General features: G+C 40.7%; 1 protein-coding gene across 2 annotated transcripts in view; it reads left to right on the plus strand.

Moving 5' to 3' along the window:
* Positions 1-21,337, plus strand: part of LOC132834988 (serine-rich coiled-coil domain-containing protein 2-like) — a 636,764-nt gene that overhangs the window by 72,356 nt on the left and 543,071 nt on the right. For both annotated transcript variants that reach the window (XM_060854168.1, XM_060854169.1), the window contains exon 4: positions 5,105-5,313. In XM_060854168.1, coding sequence (XP_060710151.1) covers positions 5,105-5,313 — 209 coding nt within the window. The remainder of the gene's footprint in view (positions 1-5,104; positions 5,314-21,337) is intronic.

Raw genomic sequence — 21,337 nt, forward strand, 5'->3', positions numbered from 1 at the left:
ATAAAATAGCTATTTGTAAGAACAAGCAAACATTCAAATATAATTAGATTCCCTACAGTGTGGAAACAGGCCCTTCAGCCCAACTAGTTCACACTGACCCTCTGAAGTATAACCCACCCAGACCCATTCCACATATTTACTCCTGACTAATGCACCTAACTCTATGGGCAATGTAGCATGGCCAATTCACCTAAACTGCACATCTTTGGACTGTGCGACAAAACCCACGCAGACACTGGGAGAATGTGCAAACTCCACATAGACAGTTGCCTGAGGGTGGAATCAAACCCAGTCTTTCGTGCAGTGGGGCAGCAGTGCTAACCATTGAGCCAATGTGCTGCCCCAAGCTGTGGTTATTGTAGTTTTCCAGTTAACTGGGTATTAACTCAAAACTGAAAAGAGAGCAAGCTGGAGATGGTATGATGCTGGAGGTTATAAATGCATCTTCACCTTACCTGGATTGATGGCTGGATGGTATCGCTGTACCCCCAATGCACAGTGTCAGCAGTGTGTACCATCTTAAAGATGCATTGCAGTAACTTACCAAGGTTGCTTCAACAGCATGTTTCAAATCCATGACCTTTACCACCTAGAAGCACCAAGGCAGCAGATACATGAGAACACCACCACCACCTGCAAGATCCCTTCCAAATCAAAAGACCATAAGACATAGGTGCAAAAATTAGGCCATTCGGCCCATCGAGTCTACTCCACCAATTGGTCATGGCTGGTAGGTTTATCAACCCTATTTTTCCGCTTTCTTCCCATAACCTTTGATCCACTTGGCAATCAAGAACTTATGTGTCTCTGTTTTAAAATACTCAATGACCTGGCCTCCACAGCCTTCTGTGACAATGAATTCCACAGATTCATCACTCTGTGGTTGACGGCGCTTCTCTTTATCTCCATTCTGAAAGGTCTTGTTTTTACTCCAAGGCTGTGCCCCCAGCTTCTCATCTCCCCAGCCAATGGAAACATCTTCCCAATGTCCACTCTGTCCAGGTCGTTCAGTATTCTGTAAGTTTCAACCAGATTCTCCCCTCATCCTTCTAAATTCCATCAATGTTGTCCCAGAGTTTTCAAATGTTCCTCATGTGTTAAGCTTTTCATTCCTGGGATCATTTTTGTGAATCTCCTCTGGCTCAAGGGCCAATCCATTTTTCCTGAGGTAAGGAGCTCAAAATTGCTCACAATAATGTAAATGCGACCTGACCAGAGTCTTTTAAATCTCTCCTCTGACTGGGAATTATATCACTGTTCCTTGATCGTGATGTGTCAAAAGCCTGGGACTCCTTCTCTAACAGGTCCGTGGGTGGATCGACACCCAAAAGAGTACAATGGTTCAAGAAGGCAGCTCACCAACCCCATCTTCAGCAATTAGCATTGGACAGTAAATGATGGCTTAACAAAGATATTCACATCCCATGAGCAAATAAACAAAATTGAATGCCTAATGCTGCAGTTCAGCGTCAGTGTAAATATATTTTAAGTTCTGTCTCTACTCCATCAAGATAAATTTTCAGTTTTGGTCTTAAATTATCAATTTAGATAGTTTTAGCATTATTTTGTATGAACTTTTTATTCATACATGGGATGTGGGTGTCACTGGCCAGGCCAGCTTTTATTGCCCAGAGAACAGTTAAGAGACAGCCGCATTGCTGTGGATCTGGAGTCACGTGTAGGCCAGACAGGCATGGCAGCTTCCTCCTGAAAGGGCATGAAGGAACCAGATGGTTTTTTTCTGACAATGGTTTCATGTTCCTCATTAGACTCTTATTTTCAGATTTTTACTGAATTCGAATTCAACCAGCTGCCATGGTGGGATTTAACCCACGTCTCCTGGGCATTTCCTGTGTTAATAGTCTAGTGATAATACCACAAGGCCATCACCTTCCATGAGTGCATACATATCTATGTTTGCACCATTGTCCTTAGGATGCCACAGCACCTCAATTGTGTTTAGAGTCACAGAGATGTACAACCTGTCCATGCCGACCAGATATCCCAATCCAATTTAGTCCCACCTGCCATCACCTGGCCAATACCCCTCCAAACCCTTCCTATTCATATACCCATCCAAATGCCTCCTAAATGTTGCAATTGTACCAGCCTCCACCACCCTCTGGCAGCTTATTCCATACACATACCACCCTCTGTGTGAAAACGTTGCCCCTTAGGATCTCTTTATATGTTTTCCCTCTCACCCTAAACCTATGCTCTTTAGTTCTGGACTCCCCCACCCCAGGGAAGTGACTTTGTCTATTTACCCTATCTATGCCCCTCATGATTTTATAAACCTCTATAAAGTCACCCCTCAGCCTTCATCGCTTCAGGAAAACAGTCCCAGCCTGTTCAGCCTCTCCGTGTAGCTCAAATCCTTCAACACTGGCAACATCCTTGTACTTCTTTTCAGAACTCGTTTCACAACATTTTTCCAATAGGATGGAGACCAGAATTGCATACAATAACCAGTGTCGTGTACAGCCACAACATGACCTCCCAACTCCTGTACTCAATACTCTGATCAATAAACGAAAGCATACTAAACGCCTCCTTCACTATCCTATCTACCAGCGACTCCACTTTCAAGGAGCTATGAATCTGCACTCCAAGGTCTCTTTGTTCAGCAACACTCCCTAGGACCTTACCATTAAGTGTAGAAGTCCTGCTAAGATTTGCTTTCCCAAAATGCAGCACCTCGCGTTTATCTGAGTTAAACTCCATCTGCCACTTCTCAGCCCATTTTGCTGACAATCAAGTCCTCAGCTTTTTTTATCTTAATTCTGAGATTGTATAATACGGCTTCTGCACCTTCTCTTCAGAGTAAACAATTCTGAATTCTTTAAAATCTCTCCTTATCACTCAGAATCATGCACAAGGTACCAATTTTACCCCTCACTGTTTACTTTTATTTTCTGTCTATTTTTCTATCTAGATAGTATTTGTCCACGTCATGTGCTCTTTGTTATTTACCAGTCCGCATTCTAATACATTTCAATTCCTTTCATTTTAGTTTGCCTATTTCTGATGTTTGAAACTTTGCTTAACTTTGGTGTTACCTGCAATTTTTGATTTTTGTTCCACAATGTAAATAGTTTTCTACATATTAGAATCAGCGATGACTCAGCATTGATCGATTGTATTTGCACTTTTGCCTTTAGGATATAACTTTATTGTAGATAAGATTCTAGATAAACCATTCCTAAGTCTATCTCAGAAGTTTGCCTCCTATTCTATGCCTTCCTGCTGTACAACGTCATAATGTAACATAAATCCATTTGTGTAAAAAATATAGAACTTTGACTACTGTTAAGATCATTCCCGAAAATAATTTTCTCCCCGTGTCTGCGTGGGTTTCCTTTGAGTGCTCTGGTTTCCTCCTACAGTCCAAAGATGTGCAGGTCAGGTGAATTGGCCATGCTAAATTGCGTATAGCGTTAGGTGCATTAGTCAAAGGGAAATGGGTCTGGGTGGGTTACTCTTCGGAGGGTGGGTGTGGACTGGTTGGGTCGAAGGGCCTGTTTTCACACTGTAGGGAATCTAATCTAAATTTCAGTGGATTTATTGGACAAGAACTTCCTCCCATTATCCATGTTGCTACGTTTTGTTTTACACGATGTTTCCTCCATAAACCCCTCTCCCTTTTCTCACTTAAGCAAAGACTAACTGTTTAATAAGCTTTTGGTCTTCTCTGCCCTAGTACCTCCTTATGGCTGTGTCTCATTTTATTTGATGATGCTCTTGGGATGCAACTTCTGAGGTTTACCAGCATTAAAAGATGCACAGAAAAATAGAAGGTGTTATTTTCATAGTTTCTTTTCATTTTTGTTTCAAGATGCCTTTTGATGACTTGCTTGAGTGGTCAGCGTGTTCATCTCTTTTTAAATTACTGTTGCTATGGTAACGGTTTCCCAATCAGCTTCCCTTGTTTCCCTGAGGTGACTGGCGAGAATAAGATTGATTTTTATGGGTTACATGTTTTTAAATGTCCTGTGTAACATTTCTCCCTTTCAACCTCCTTAGCCTTTTGTGATCATCTTACCTGAAGATTCCATTTTTCTTTATTCGTCCATGCCCAGGGTGTTTTGATTTTTCCTGCTCAGAAAATTGCCTATGGTCTCCCCTTTCATTTAATATGTGATATTCTTTGGTAATTTGCATGTGCTATGTATATTCTTGAACAAATTAATTTCAAGCACCGCAGACTGCTTTTTTTAAAGCTTGAAACTTTTGAATCTCTTGATTTAATATGGTAGCATTATAAACAGTAAATACGTTGAAAAATGCCAGTTTCTTCCATCTTCCCACTGTAATGGAGGAGAAACACAAAGGCCGCAAGGTTTGTCTGAAACCATGAAATGAGCTATTGTACTGGAAGAATTCTCAGACATGTGTTCCAACCCGAAGTGCAGAAAAGAAAGTAGGCCATGTAACTGGCTTCAGGGAATAAATTGCAACAGCTTAGGGAATATCAGCAGGAACAATATTTTGAAATCTCAGTTCTCTGGTGTGCTTCAGAGATGAAAATTTGGACCCATAATTGTGCACATGAAGGAATACTGTTCTCCACATTTTACTTGGACAGACCTGATATTTATTAATTTTGATATTCGTTATGATCTACCTCATGATACTGCAGTCTGATTTGATTACGTTATGATAAATAATATTTATATGATCATGTGATTTTTTTTTCTTAACCTTTATTAACTTTCATTCCTAGAGATGCTTATAGAGTATGGATATCTGTTGCTTACTATATTCAATAAATCAGCATTAACAAAAATAAATGAAAAGAGCCATTTTGCTTCATCTTGTGTCCCAACCACTCAGACTTGTTACAGAGTTAGTTTTTGTGTGCACGTTAATCTGATAAAAGTAAAAGGCTGCCCTCAGTGCTGTATATTTGTCTTTACATGTGGTAAAGGTGTATCTTGATTAGAATACGTGCAATCTGGGATGTATATCTGATTCCCAATTCCTATACCATTGAAAGCAAATGTAAATATGATTGGTACCATAATATTTTTTAGAAAAGATGGTTTTTTTTTTCTATTATGGCTATAATAACTTATATTTTTGTCACTTTTTGTCTTTTGAGTAGACCAGTGTAAAGATTTGGCGAGTTCCCAGGCCACGGCATCAGATAATGATCTTATGTCTCCAGATGCCAACTACGCAATGGGTTCCTCCTTTGAGCTTTCTCCTTCCAGTAGCTCTGCCGGGACGTACATGTGGGATGAAGAGGGCATGGAGGCACTTGGTACCGTTCAGCAGTGTGGCAGCCTTGAATCTTCGGAGATGAACAGCCTGGTAAGAATAGTCACTCTAAGTTTTACTCAGGATGAACAGAAGTTAATTATACAAATGCTTCTGAAACCACTTCCACTGCTGGTCACAGCAACATCCCAGGGATAATAATATTATTAAGAAATGCCATTTAAGTGAAGTTGATTGTTGTTATTTTGTGTTTAATAATAAATTGGTCAGTATAAACTTGCAGGAATTAAATTGATGTAATTATGGAAGTTTCTGTAGTTGTAGAATGAGGGCTCCTTCTGTGTTGTACAGACCTGTTTGGTCACACTGATATCATCAGGTAAGGATCTCATATAAAAAATGAAAAGTAATTAACTTTAAGGGGAAAAGGGAGATCAACTTGCAGCATTGAACTATAGGCTGGAGCATTATTCAACTCAGTAGTTTGAAAGCTGCACAGCAGAGACACCATGTGGAAAACGTAAGCATCTACAGAGTGTAGCTGATGTGTATATTAACTCAGTCCATCTGCCTTGGCTCCATTTCCCTCTGTTTTTTGCTAGTGAAAACCTAATCACTGAAGATTTAAAACTGTTAGTTTAACTACTGCTTTTTGAAAGAAAGAGTTCCAAACTACCCCCATCCTTTGCATGAAGAAATGTTTCCAAACTCCGAAATAACCTGGCTGTGGTTTTAAGATAATGTCCTGTTATCCTCAATGCTCCCACAAGCAGTGAGGTTTTTATTTATACAGCCTGTCACTTTCTTTCCAAATCATTAAAATCTTGAATCAAACCATTCCATGACACGCAAACATGCGAATAAAAGTAGACCATTCGGCCCCTCGGACTTGTTCTGCCATTTGATAAGGTCATGGCTAATCTGATTGTGGCCTCGACGTTACTTTTCTCTGTACTCCATAAACCCTTTGACTCCTTTGTTAGTTAAGAATCTAGCCTTCTATTAGTGCACTGGAAATATTCCTTGCTTTTTGTAGAGTGGGGTTTGGGGTTTGGGAAGAGATTATCACACTCTCTATCTCTGAGAGAGAAATTTTTTTTCATTTGGTCTTTACTTTTAAGTTTTTGGCCCCTACATCAAGGGCAAACATTTTTTAGTATTCATCTTTTCAAGTCCCCTCAAGCTCGTATGTATTTTAGAACTGACATTCAATGGCATTGCCATCATTGAAATCCCCACCATCAACGTTCTGGGAGTTGCCATTGACCAGAAGCTGCATTGGATCATTGGAAATACTGTTGCTACGAGATCGGGTCAGATGCAAGGAATCCTGCAGTGACTAATTCACTTCCTGACTTTCCAAAGAGGTGTACAGGCTTGGGGCTATCAGGAGGTGATTTGCTTGTTGCAGAAATCCTAGCCTTTGACCTGTTTTAACAACTATAACATTGAAATGTCTGGCCCCGTTAAGCTTCTGACCAATGATAAGATGCAGGATTTTGATGGTTGGATGTTTAGCGATGGTAAAGACATTGAATACCTTTGGTAATGGTTGGGTTCTTTCTTGTTGGAGCAGTTCTTGTGGGGTAGCAATGTTACTTATTTTTAAATTAAATTTTTTAATTAATTCAAAGGATAAGGGCATCATTTATTGCCTGTCCGAAGAGCATCTCACCCAGAGTCACTCACTTCTCCCCCCCCCCCCCCCCCCCCCCACCATCCTTGTAACCCTGCATTTCCCATGGCCAATCCATCTTAACCTGCCCATTTTTGGACCGTGGGAGGAAACGGGAACACCTGGAGTAAACCCACACTGACAAGGGGAGAATGTGCAAACTCCACATAGACATTTACCCGAGGCTGGAATTGAACCCGGGTCTCTGGCTCACTGCTAAGACACACTGTGTTGCCTCTTGTTTATCATTTGCCCAAAGTGTGAATGTGACATACATCAATTAGAAAATAGTGACCGCCAATACTGAATATCTCTCATTTCATTTATTTTTCTAACGTTGTGGACCATACCTAACCCCCTGAAAATATATCAAGGAGATAGCCTCCAACTTAATTTAACTTATTTATAGGCAAATGTAAGGTGTTGCATTTCAGATGTGATTCAATTGGTCAAGCTACTCGACTTTAAGTGAAACATGCTTTATTCTTACACTACAGTTAAAATACAAATGAAAGAAAGGAGAATTGATGTAACTTTATTGGAAAACTTAACAGAATAATAGATTATTTAACTGCTAAAAAACAACTTAACTAATATAGTGACAACCCATAAACACGCCCGGGACAAAGATAAATTCAATAAGATAGGTTGTCACATGTGCAATGTTTCTCCAGTCTAGGAGGAGAGAACATAAACAGAAAACTCTGGTAGAGAGAGGGGCATGGTAGCTTCCACAACTAACTTCAAAATCCCACAATGATTGCTAGTTAAACTAAAACTCTGGTTTTGTGGCCTTGCCCATTCATCATATTAAAAAATACCTAAGGGGTCTCAAGCTGTTGACTTTATTGGCTTGGATGAGATAGCTGGGCATGTAGGGCTCAAAGCCTCTCATCAGAAAACAGCTGGATAAAATACTCCTTTTAAAGTCATTGTAGCATCAAAGTATGCCATCTTACTGGATGTTGTGCATATGCCCTTGGTTAGAAAGTATTAATTTAAATCTTATAAGAAAATTGAAATAATGATCTTTCAGTCTGTATGTAAGGAATGTAGTATTTAAAAAGGTTAATATTCCATAGTCAATTAATTTTACACTTTTCCTGCTGCAGCAGAACCATCTGGAAACTGAAGCTGCAGATAGTAAATGGTGAATCACAGAATGTAATAATAAAAAAACCAATTACAATAGTGAAGACATTTTAATTTTTCTTTCCTGCCCTGTGCTTTTTAAACTATTCTTCCCTTGGCAGGGCAGCATTCAGGTAACTTTCTCTCACACTTGTTTTGTTCATTTGTGCGAAATTGATAACAACAGCTGGAACACTAGTCATGCGGATGTTTCAGAAGCTCACACATAAATTCAGTTAAATGAAGTCATTATTTTGGACAAAATATTTATCTCGAGCTTTTTGAAGGCTACCTTTTGTAAACATATGATTTGATACTGAGCTAGAAGCTGAGCTGAAGGGTAGAAGTAATGTAATGAATTTTGAGTTAGTGACTGTATGATGCATTTCATCATGGGTACCAAATGACACAGCTGGTAGGCTAGGGACATGATTTATGTGCCAAATCTTTGAACAACGTGAACTCACTCCCTCTTCCTATACAAATAATTAGTTCTCCATAAGACATACCTCAATGATTTTTAACTTTGATTATTACTTCAGGTGCATATTAACCTGCTCAGTCTTCCACAGCACGAGTATAATGTAGATTCTGATTTCTGAATGTACCAATGATTTTTAGTGAAGCCAACTGCAGCTTCTAAATGATGTTGCCATAGACCAATTCAAAGAAATGCTGAAATAACTGTTCATACTCCAATATTTTCATTGTCTGAAATACGGGAACACTTACTACCTGAATGACTCTTTATAAAATTGAAATTTTGTTTATTGTCAACATGAATATGCCAATAAAATGTATTCTTCCCTGAAAAACATATGGACACATGCACAACTAATGAAAGTTCTTTTAAAAACATGGCAAGCTTCTCCTCTCATTGTGCTTCCTCTAACTTGGGCAGAGGGTTTTCTTGTAGTCTGGTTACAAGGTGTGGCTGTGCTCTGCCACCTTATGGTGGTCATTCCTCCTTTTGAATCTAAGCTGTGTCTGGAGTATGAGGTGCTCACGATGCAGTAACTTGCTCAGATCCAGACCTGGGTGGTTCTTGTACAGAATGTTAAGTTGGCAAGAAATTTCAGGATAGTAACTGAAATTTGTTTCATTTTTCTATTTGAGAGGTGTGAAGCCAGTTACACTGGTCATGATGAGATCAAATAAGCATACCCCTATGGATCAGGGGTATATAATGTATTTCTGCAATGGTGGTGAGGGTTTTCTTGACTTTTAGTCATTGGTCAATACAATAAGCACTAAATCTATTTAATGGAGATGCTTTCTTACATAAGGGTGATTTAGTATGTGCAACTTTGAGGTCCAGAAGAAGTTTATTTGTATTTATTTCACTGCACTGTATAAATTGCTCCAGTAATACATGACTCATTGCGTTGTTGCTGCAGGGTCAATATGCAGGGTGCAAAAGTGTAGTCACCCCCATTTATTCATTGTAATAAATTAAAATGGATTTGTAAAGATATGGAAATGTCTTTTTGGGATGTGCCAGGTTTTTTGTAAATTGTTGTTGCAATTCCCAAAGTTGGTCATTCCCTTTCACTAAAAAGGAATACACCTTTACTCAAGACTTAACTCTGCCATCCAGTGGCCAGAAAAAAAACAATGTTTTGGGATCTCAACTGCAATGATTCCTCACATTTCTATTAAATAAACCATTCATCTTGTAGTAGAGTGCTCTCACATGGAGGAAAACACACAGAATATTTTCAGATTTTGGTTGAAATATTTTTTCTTTGAGCCAATCCCTTAACATCCATGGAACTGTATTCAGTACTGGGACTTGTCTATATTAGGAATTTTTATCACCACAATATATCTGTTTGTATGTTGTGAAAATGAGCAAGCACTAATCATTTAACCAAGAAGCATACAAAAGCAAATAAGGAGAAAATTACACAAGGAAATGCTGCATTTAAAAGAGCATTTGGTTCACACATCCCAATGACAGTGTCTAATATTCATTTTTTATTTGCTAATCAAAAATTCAATTAACTACATCTGTAGTTCTAGTTGGGTTAATGTTACTAATGGGTAGAATGTTGGATAACACTGAGTTAGAATATTGTTACGTGGTCTTTGCATCATGGGGTGAGGGTGCAGTGAAAACTGTACTTTTGAGAATATCTGATGTTTGCTGAAATAAGAGCATAAAATGCAGCAAGTCAGACAGCATTTTTAGAATTATTTTTCATAGGATGTGTACATCACTCATAAAGCCAGCATTTGTCACCCGACCCTAAATGGCCTTGACCTGAATGTCTGTCTGGGCCATTGTTCAGAGGTCAGTTAAGAGTTGAGCATGTTGCTGGAAGTCTTCGGTTATATTAGGACAGACCAAGTAAGGATGTCAGATTTGCTCCCCTAAAGGGCACTGGTGAACCAAATGTTTGTGACAATGTCCATATGGTTGTCATTATCCTAGATTTTATATTAGATTCCCTACAGTGTAGAAACAGGCCATTCTGCCCAACCAGTCCACACTGACCTTCTGAAGAGTAACCCACCCAGACCTATTTCCCTCTGACTAATGCACCTAATGGAATGGGCAATTAGCATGGCCAATTCACCTAACCTGCACATCTTTGGACTGTGGAAGGAAACCGGAGCACCTGGAGGAAACCCACACAGACACAGGGAGAATGTGTAAACTCCACATAGACAGTCACCCGAGGCTTGAATTGAACCTGGGACCCTGGTGCTGTGAGGCAACAGTGCTAGCCACTGAGCCACCTTTAATCCCATTAGTTTCAAATGTTACCATCTGCCATGGTGTGATTCTAACCCATGTCCCCAGAACATCAGTCTGCGATCTGAATTACTAGTCCAGTGACATTAACACTATGCCACTGCCGCCTCCCCCACCCCCCCAACCTCATCTGGGGAAAGGTCAACGATCTAAAACATTTGCTTTCCAAATTCGCTGCCATGTTTTTCTAGCTACCTTTTGCTCTTATTTCAGATTTCCTGTGTCCACAGTATTTTGCTTTGGAATGGCATTTGTTGCTTTCAGGGAGGGGTTGCCTTGACACTGTGTAAACTGCTCGAGACCAACCACATCTTTTATTCTTTTGATTTTGTTTCTTCAGAAAAGTACATACCTTTCAGTGACTTCCTCATTACAAAGCTGGATCCTTTCATGTGTTTTGTTGACTCCTTCCTTTTTGCATATTACAGTTGCATTGGTACTCTTAAAGCAATTATTTTAATTCACAGCATGTCGATGTGTCTGTAATCAACTCTTTGAGAGTCTGATTCTTGTACCAGACCTATTGGAGTGCCTATTGCAGCCAAATTCCTACCAAACAAAATCCGGTGTAGGAACTATCGTAAAAAAATTCAGCAACGTTTGAAACAGGTGGTTGTTGCAATATTTTGCATAAGTAGCAGGTGCTGAATGAAATTGAAGCCTAAAAAAAAACTAATCAAATCCTCTTGGGAATACACTGGTCCCTCTGACCACTGCAGTGTTCCTGGAAAATACTCATCCAGCATGGGATTGGGAAGATGAACCTCTTTGGAGTTTCCCTTTGAGGGACAAATTGGAATAGTGCAAAAATGTTTGTCAAGTGATGAGTAAAATAATGTCCATGATAGATAAGCAGGTATATACTTTGCTGAATACAATTTTACTTCATGTTTTCTTTGGTTTTATAATAGTATCGGTCATTGAGATGAATTTCAAGAACATTTTTCAGTTAACGCCATGGAACAGAAATCAAATCTGTGGGCAATTGCATAATTTCTGACAGCCTAGGGACAAAGACAAGAGGGCAATCATAAAATGAATATCAAAAGTGAATGCAAAATATTGACTGTTAAATATAAAATCAAACATACGTGTCTGTCACAAAACAGAAAAGCAGTGTTGTAGATATTTGTAAAGAGGGAATGTTAATATTTTGGATGTAGACTGCCAGAACCAGTAGAAGATAAGTAAATCTTTAAATAAGGTGGGAGAGGAGCAATGGCCTAATGGTATTATCGCTAGACTATTAATGCAGAAACTCAGCTACTGTTCTGGGGATCTGGATTCAAATCCCACCTTGGCAAATGGTGAATTCAATAAGAATCAACATGAAACCATCGCTGATTGTTGGAAAAACCCTTCAGGGAAAGAAATCTGCCATTCTCACTTGGTCTGGTCTTTATGTGACTCTAGATCCACAGCAATGTGGTTGATTCTTAACTACCCACTGAAGCGGCCTAGCAGCCCATTCAATTCAAAGACAATTAAGAACATGCAACAAATGCTGGCCAGTCATTGCGACACCCATGTCCCATGAGTGAATTCAAAAAAAGTTGAATTCAAACACAGGGAAACAAGTGTTACTGGTTTGAATGGTCTCAATACAGGAAATTGATGGTTGATGTAAGATATAATCTAAATCTAAATAACAAAAAAACACAAGAAGAATTCTGAAACTCCATAGAAATTGTCCACACAATGAGAAAAAAGAGTGAGTATAGGTAAAACTCACATTGGAGCTCATTCAGACTCCTGAAAAGGAAAGACAAAGCAAGATAAAAAGTGCAAGCCGCTACATGTTGGTGCTCATCTTAATGTTATGGTTACTATATCTTCGAGGAGAAAGTGAGGGCTGCAGATGCTGGAGATCAGAGCTGAAAATGTGTTGCTGGAAAAGCGCAGCAGGTCAGGCAGCATCCAAGGAACAGGAGAATTGACGTTTCAGGCATAAGCCCTTCTTCAGATTCTTGTCATCAGAATGACTGTCATCCTAGATAAATCAGACTACATCAAAAAAGCACAACACCTACTAGCAGACACCAACACCTACCAAATGAAGGATTCGGACCCCACACCACAACTCACCAATAGAATAAATAACACTCTAAGGAATCTACAAAAAAACGGACAGATAACCAAAGCGGACCTACGAAGAATGAAACTGGAAAGCAACAACACCCCCAGATTCTATGGACTACCCAAAGTACACAAACCAGACATCCCACTCAGACCCATAGTATCACTACCAGGGACACCAGCATACAAACTGGCCAAAGAACTACAACAGAAACTGAAACACCTGGTCAGCGGATCCAAACACTCCATACAATCAACACAGGAATTCTTGGACGCCATCAGGAATACACACATAGACAAGGAAGAAACCATGATCTCATTCGACGTGACGGCACTGTTCACTTCGATTGACAAAACCCTAGCCAGAGAAACAATAGCCAACCTACTGGACATACAGAACAGAAAACAGGAGGCGGAACCTATCAACAAAGACGGCATACTTAAACTACTGGACTTATGCCTCACTACACACTTTACATTCAACAATCAGATATACGAACAAATCAACGGAACACCCATGGGATCACCAATCTCGGGACTCATAGCAGAGGCAGTTATGCAAAGGTTAGAACAAACAGCCCTACCACAAATTCAACCCAAACTCTGGGTCAGATATGTCGATGACACTTTCGTAATCATCAAAAACACGGAAATAGAAAAAACACACCGGATCATCAACGCCACACTCACAGGCATCCGATTCACGAGAGAAGTAGAAAAGGATAGCCAACTCCCATTCCTAGATGTGATAGTACAGAGAACACCGAACGGAGAATTCACCACAAGGGTACACAGGAAAACAACACACACAGACCAAGTCCTAAACTATGAAAGTAACCACCCCAACACACACAAACGAAGCTGCATCAGGACACTATTCAAAAGAGCTACAACACACTGCAGTACACCAGAACTGCGAAAAGAGGAAGGGGAACACCTATACAAGGTATTCGCCAAAAACGGATACCCGCGCAACTTTATCAACAGATGCCTAAGAGAGAGACCACGGAACGAGACATGCCACAACCAAAAGGACTAGCCACACTACCATACATCAGGAGCGTTTCAGAACTGACAGCCAGACTACTGCGACCCCTAGGACTCATAACGGCACACAAACCAACAGCCACGCTCAGACAACAACTTACTAGAACAAAGGAGCCAATACCCAACATGAGCAAAACTAATGTAGTTTACAAAATACCATGCAAGGACTGCACAAAACACTATATAGAACAAACAGGAAGACAGCTAACAATCCGCATACATGAACACCAACTAGCCACGAAACGACACGACCAGCTATCCCTAGTAGCCACACACTCGGACAACAAGCAACATGAATTCGACTGGGAAAACACTACTATCATAGGGCAAGCCAGACAGAGAACAGCCAGGGAATTCCTAGAGGTATGGCATTCATCCACAAACTCCATCAACAGACACATCGACCTGGACCCAATATACCAATCACTACAGCGGACAGCTGAAACTGACACCCGGAAGCAGCAAGGACAGACCACTATAAATGCCGGAAGAAACATCAAAGAAGCGCTTCGCAGGAGGCTCCAGAGCACTGATGATGTTTCCTAGCCAGGGGACGAAACGTTTGCAACAAAAACTTCCAGCTCGGCGAACAGAACCACAACAACGAGCACCCGAGCTACAAATCTTCGCACAAACTTTGAAGTATCAAAGTTGTCAGATATGTGCACCATGCAATTACTCTATTTCCCAGTGGTTCAAATAAGACACAAAAATTCATGACTCTTCATTTACGTTGTGGGACAGTTACACACTTTGTTACCAGCATATCTTTGCAGTGACAGTTATTGATATTTGCCTGATACCAGCTAACGGTTGTCCACCAGCCAATGCGCTTGTCACAGAATCAGGCCTTTCATAAATTTTCATTTTGTCGCTGTAAAGTTGCTTTGAAGTAACCAGACATTCCTAAAGCTTGATGTATTTATTATGTGGTAGGATTTCAGTTTTTTTGAAAATGTTTAAACACAAATCTTTAGCACAACCAGTGAAGTCCCCCGATATTGAATGTTGAAAATATTTAAGAAGGGGCTATTGATCAATGTACAGATCTTAATGTAAGTTTGTCATGAAAATGTAGAATGACACAGCAAAGAAGGAGGCCATTCAGCCCATTGGGCCAATATTAGCATTTAGAAAGAGGCGTTCAATTAATCTCACTTTCTCACTCTTTCACCTTTCATTTAAGGAGATATGTCAGGATTCCCAAAAGATACTCTGAGAAAGGAAGACTTCAGCAGAATGACAGCCATCTGTGGCTAAGTAAAGAAGTTAAAGAATATAGTAAACTTAAAGAAAAAGCATAAAATTGTGACAAGTGTTTGGCACATCAGGAGATAAAATGGAATATTAGATTAGATTAGATTCCTTACAGTATGGAAACCAGCTGTTTGGCCCAACAAGTCCATACCGAGCCTCTGAAGAGGGCTTTTGCCCGAAACGTCGATTTTTCTGCTCCTCGGATGCTGTCTGAACTGCTGTGCTTTTCCAGCGCCACTCTAATCCTAGACACCATTGGCCAAGTCATATGAGTACCTGCACTGTACATGGCGCACCCACCATGAAAGCAGCACGTGTTCATGTGACGTGGTACATTGAATTTGAACGTAATGCCTTGTACATATTCTGCAACAGTCCATTTTTGATCGATTTTATTACTGTTTAATGCTTATATTCAAACATGGTTAAGCTTTAAAGTTAAGTATGCCTGATGAATCAAAATGCGAAGACAATTGATTGTGCTGATGTATTAAAATAATACATCAAAAAAATGTGGGTTTGTGCTAATGATTTTCCACACACTTGATTCATTGTTGTAATCTTGGTTGTATGTCAGCGAGTTTGATTCGAGACAGAGGGAAAATAAACCCGATGTTGTTTTTTACACTTCCTAGGGCCAGATACATTATGGCCTTAGCTGGAGCTTAAGAACAGAGTGAGTATGTGCAAATGTAAAAATTGGGTCTTTTTTTAATAAAACGAATCAAACATAGCAATTAATGTAATTGCATTTATGTCAATCTGTTTTTGATCACAAAGTCCCACAGATTACAAATGAGCCTTGAAATGTAATGAAACTTCTTCCAAGATAAATACAGGTTGAATTTAGGAGAAGGAGAGCTCTTCAGCTTCTCGGTATACATATCTGAGCTGCTTTGTTACAACCCAAATATGAATTTTTCTTTGAGGCAGTACAATTCATAGCCATTAGACAGAGATTAATTGATGTAAAGAGAAATTAGTCACCGGAGCAGTGAGAGGTTTACTTATGCAAAATCCATAAAAATGCCATTGTTTAAATAGCAGGAAATGGAATTGAAAAATTGAAAGCTCAAGGGCTGTGTATTGAACTGCATTTCAATGAACTGTACTCAGGATTGAGAAATGTAATTTACATCTGCATTTCCTCAGATAGGCTTTACCTTATTTTAGCTGTTCTGTTTTTGGCAGACATTAAACATTGCCCAAAAGCTTTTCAAATGAGAGAAGGGAAAACTCAAATTGTTGATAGCACACAGTCATTCTGATTCATTCCCATAATACAGAGTGAATTCGCCCATTTCACTATTGCCATCAAAACAGGCTGACTAATGCTGTTTCGATGAGGAGTGTAGAACATACCAGTAGCAGCACTAAGATGACCTGGAAATGAAGGACCAATCCGGTAAATCCGCAACACAGCATTGTATACCAAACAACAGAATCACAATGCAGTACACATGACAAAATGATCCCACACAAACACTGGATTAAATCAAAACTTGATAATCCCTGCCACATGCAAACATCAAATCAGGAGGTGTAGATCAAAGAACCTGAGCAAACCTGACTAAAGGGGATTTAGGTGGGAATCTCTGCACTGGCTGACATCACATTGAGCACAAAATGACGATTGTGTTTGTTAGATACTGAACATCTCAGTGCCAGGACATCACTGCAGACGTTCCTCAGGACAATCTCTGAGACAAAACCATCTTTGACTGCTTCATCAATGATCTCCCCTCTATAACAATCAGAAATGCAGACATTCACTGATGTAGAATGTCCAGTTCCATTTACAGTTCCTCAGACAATGAAGCAGTCTGTGCACACATTCAGCAAACCAGGATAAACTAGAGGCAAGAGCTGATTTGTGACAAATGTCAAGCAATGACCATCAGCAATAAAAAAAACTTCCAATGGCATTACCATAACTGCGCCTGCAACAACTTTCTGGATGTCTTGATTGATCAGAAACTGAAAAAAGACTCGTCATATGAATACTGTGGCTACATGAGCAGATAGGCTTGGAATCTTGCAGCAAGTAACTGACCTTTTGACACCCCAAAGGCTGTTCACCATTGACAAGGCCCAAGTCAGGAGTGTGATGGAATACTCCCCAGTTGCATGGATAAGTGAAGCTCCAAGAACACTCGAGACGCTTGACACTATCCAGAACAAAGCTGTAGCAGCAGTGTGTACCAACTACAAGATGTCCTGCAGTACTCTACCAAGGCTCCTGAGACATTTTCTAAAATCCTTGACCACTACCATTGAGAAGATTAAGAGCAGTCAATGCATGGAAACACCATTATCTGCAGGTCCTTTCCAAGTTGCAAACCATCGTGACCCGGAAGTATCTCCTTTATTGTCACTGGGTCAAATTCCTGGAACTTCCCCTATAATGATTTTGTGGGTGTATGTACTTGAAATGAACAGCAGTTCAAGGGGGTAAATCGCCACTGCCTCTTCAAGGGCAATGAATGTTGATCCAGTCAGCCAAGCTCAAATCTTATGAATGAATTAAAAAAAAATGATTGAATCATCTGCAAGCTCCCCTCCAATTGCACATTCAATCAGCCATGGGTGAGGCCACATTGGATTTGGTACTGGGTAATGAACCTGGCCAGGTGTTTGATTTGGAGGTAGGTGAGCACTTTTGCGATAGTTTAGATCAGAGTGGTGCTGGGAAACCACGGCAAGTCAGGCAGCATCCAAGGAGCAGGAAAATCGTGGCTTCCCTGGAGGCTTCCTGCCTCTATTCCTGATGAAGGGCTTTTGCCCGAAATGTCGATTTTCCTGCTCTTTGGATGCTGCCTGACCTGCCGTGCTTTTCCAGCACCAATCTGATCTACACTCTGGTTTCCAGCATCTGCAGTCCTTACTTTTGCTCACATTTGTGATAGTGACCACATTTCAGTTATGTTTATTTTAGCGATGGAAAAGGATAGGTATCTATCACAGGGCAAGAGTTACAGCTTGGAGAAAGGCAATTATGATGCAATTAGACAAGATTTAGGATGTATAGGATGGGGAAGGGGACTGCAGGGGATGGGCACAATTGAAATGTGGAGCTTATTCAAGGAACAGCTACTGTGTGTCCTTGGTAAGTATGTATCTGTCAGGCAGGGAGGACATGGTTGAGTGAGGGAACCATGGTTTACTAAAGAAGTTGAATGATGAGAGTAAGATTAGGGCCATTCAAGGACAGTAGTAGGAAGTTGTGCGTGGAGTCGGAAAAAACAGGAGAAATGCTAAATTAACATTCACACTGGAAAAAGACAATGTTGTCAAGGAGAATACTGAGATACTTGCTATTAGACTAGATGGGATTGAGGTTCATAAGGAGGAGGTGTTAGCAATGCTGGAAGCGGGATTCAAGATAGCGACGATCTGAATAGATTAGCCTTGTTGAGCTCTGCACCCCAACCCAAGGTAGTAATATATTTTCACCCTCCATTTTAGTTGTTTTTGGAAAAAAAAATTGTTAAACGGTAAAACAAATGGTAAATTCCTTTTCAAGCTTGCAAAAATGACTACGGGGAAGCAAATGGCCAAGTCTCAACACTCGGGACACTCAAAAACAGTGGGTGGGCCCGAGACTGCAACTGGGGAATCGGCTACAGTTCCCTCTGCATCTGTGAAAAAAATGCCTGTGCAGCAGAATGTCGTGGAGGAACTCTGAGCAATCCTGCAGCTGATCCTGGAGATGAGGGAATAAACTCGTAATCAACTGAAGCCCATCTCAGCCATGCTACAAAAGGAGGAGAAGCAGTTGAAAGGCCTCTGGAAGCGAGTTGAAGAGGTTGAGGGACGGTATGCAGCATCAGAGACTGAGTTCGAGTCCTCGGCGGGGCGGATCCAGACCCTTGAGAAACCGGTTCGAGCCCTGACTGAATAAGTTGATGACCTGGAAAGTAGAGGTAGGAGGAAAAATATCCGGGTCGTTGGCCAGCCGGAGGGAGTAGAAAGTGGGCAGCCAACAAAGGGTTTTGAAGACTGGCTGCCACAATTTCTTTGCTGGGATGCCAAGGTGGACCAGGTGAAGGTTGACAGAGCTCACTGGGTTGCGGAGCGCAGATCCAGCCAGGGTCAGCACCCCTGCCCAGTTCTGATAAGATTTCAATGCTACAGGGACAAGCAGAGAGTCATGGAAACTTCTAGAAGGTGGGGAGAGATCCACAGGATCTGACTTAAGATAACGTTTTTCCAGGACTTTTCTGCGGCAGTGATCCATAAAAGGAAATGGTTTGATGAGGTTAAGAGAAGGTGAAAAGACCTTGGTATTCAGTATTCAATAAGCTACTCAGCGATGCTTCATATTACTTACGATGAGACTGTGTGGACATTTCGTTCCTTGGAGAAAGCCAAAAATTCTTGGACACTTTAAAATGATGTAGATATATTTATGGACATGGACAATAGTGTCAAGTGTTTTTTTTGGTCTTGCTTTTATTTCTCTACTTTCACTCTTTTCCCAAAGGAGCTGTTGTTGATGATGGGTTTTTTTCTGTCTGAGTTGGAATGGTATTGATATATTGTGGGGGTTGGCAGAGTGCTCACTGTTTTTGTTATACCTTTGTGCTTATAATGTCCTTTGTTTGGTTTCTTCCATTGTTTGGGTTTGGGTTTGGGGTGGGGTGGGGCTCAAGCTGGAAGTGGGGATGGAGGTGTGTGCGGGAAATGTAAGTGCCCTCTGTGGGCAGGAGATAGAGTCCCCCATTAAGTGCCTTTTGTGTTTTGTAGTTAGTTTTTTTTTGGCTTTTTTGTAAATAGAGTCTATGAGTCTCTTTTTGAGTATGCTCAGCGTGTTGTAAGACGAGTTCTTCCTCTTGGCAGGTCAAAGGTGACTGTATAGGATCATGGTTAGCATTCTTAAATGGTGCACCTGGAATATCTGAGGGATTCATTCACCAGTTAAAAGAAAAAAAGGTGTTGTTCGAGCCTTAGAAAGGAGAGGGTGGATGTTGGCCTGTTACAGGAGACTCATCTTAATGACAAAGATCATTTGAAGTTACAGCAGGGTGGGTTTGATTGGGTGTTTTTCTCATCTTTTAGTACTGGGAGCAGATGAGTGGCAATACTCATCTGGAAGGATCTCCAATTTAATTTAATAAATTGTGTTAAAGATGAGTATGGTCGGTTTGTTATTCTTAATGCCCTTATAGATAGTGAGGAATATGGTATTTTGAATGTCTACTGTCCTCCGGCCCACCCTCTTAAATTTCTGACTAATGCGCTATCGAATGCATTATGGATCCTGCGCTGGATAGAATGTCCAAAGGCCCCCCCAAAGCTTGCTTCACATTCTAAGTAGTCGGGTGATCTTTGTGTGGCACTGGGGTTCGTAGACTTTTGGAGACGTTTACACCCTATGGGCAGAGGTTTTACATTCTTTTCCAATCCTCATAAATGCCACACAAGGGTTGATTATTTCCTAACTCACACGGCTGTTTTAGATTTACTAGTATCCTGTTCGATTTGGAATATTGCCATTTCTGATCCTGCGGTGGTGTACTTAATGGTTAAGATTCAGAGTGATGCAGTGGGCTCATGGTATTGGCGAATGGATCCTTTCATCCTCAAGGACAAGTTTGTACACTATCTCTCTAGGGAATTTGAAGTTTTTCTGGCTACCAACTCAGGTACAACTAGTAATCCGTCCATTCTTTGGGAGACTGCGAAGGCCTATGCTAGAGGGATAATTATCTCATACTCTGCCAGCCAGAAGTGATAGAAGGGAGAGTAGCAGTGTCTGCTCGAAGCCGGACTGAAGGCAGCTGAGACGGCATATTACAAAAGACCATCTGTGACTAAGCTGCAGCGGATCACAGCTCTCCGATCCACCTTAAACTCCACGCTAACACATACAGCAAGGAAGGAACTTTCCTTTGCAAAGCAGAGGCTGTTTGAGCATTGTGATAGGCCGGGTAAATACTTGGCATATTTGGTCAGGAAGAAGAATGTCTCCCAGGCTATTGCTTCTGTCAGGGAAGGGAACGGGACTTTTATTTACAATGCTAAAAAGATCACTGAGGCATTTTGGAGGTTTTACTCTGAACTTTACCAGTCTGAATGCTGTGAGGACAGATGGGATGAGATGGAGTTTTTTTAGGAATTTGGATCTTCCTGGTGTGTCTGCTGAACAGGCGGCTTTCCTTAGTGCTCCGTTA

Source organism: Hemiscyllium ocellatum, chromosome 43 (genome assembly GCF_020745735.1).
Source record: "Hemiscyllium ocellatum isolate sHemOce1 chromosome 43, sHemOce1.pat.X.cur, whole genome shotgun sequence".
In the NCBI taxonomy this organism is placed as follows: domain Eukaryota; kingdom Metazoa; phylum Chordata; class Chondrichthyes; order Orectolobiformes; family Hemiscylliidae; genus Hemiscyllium; species Hemiscyllium ocellatum.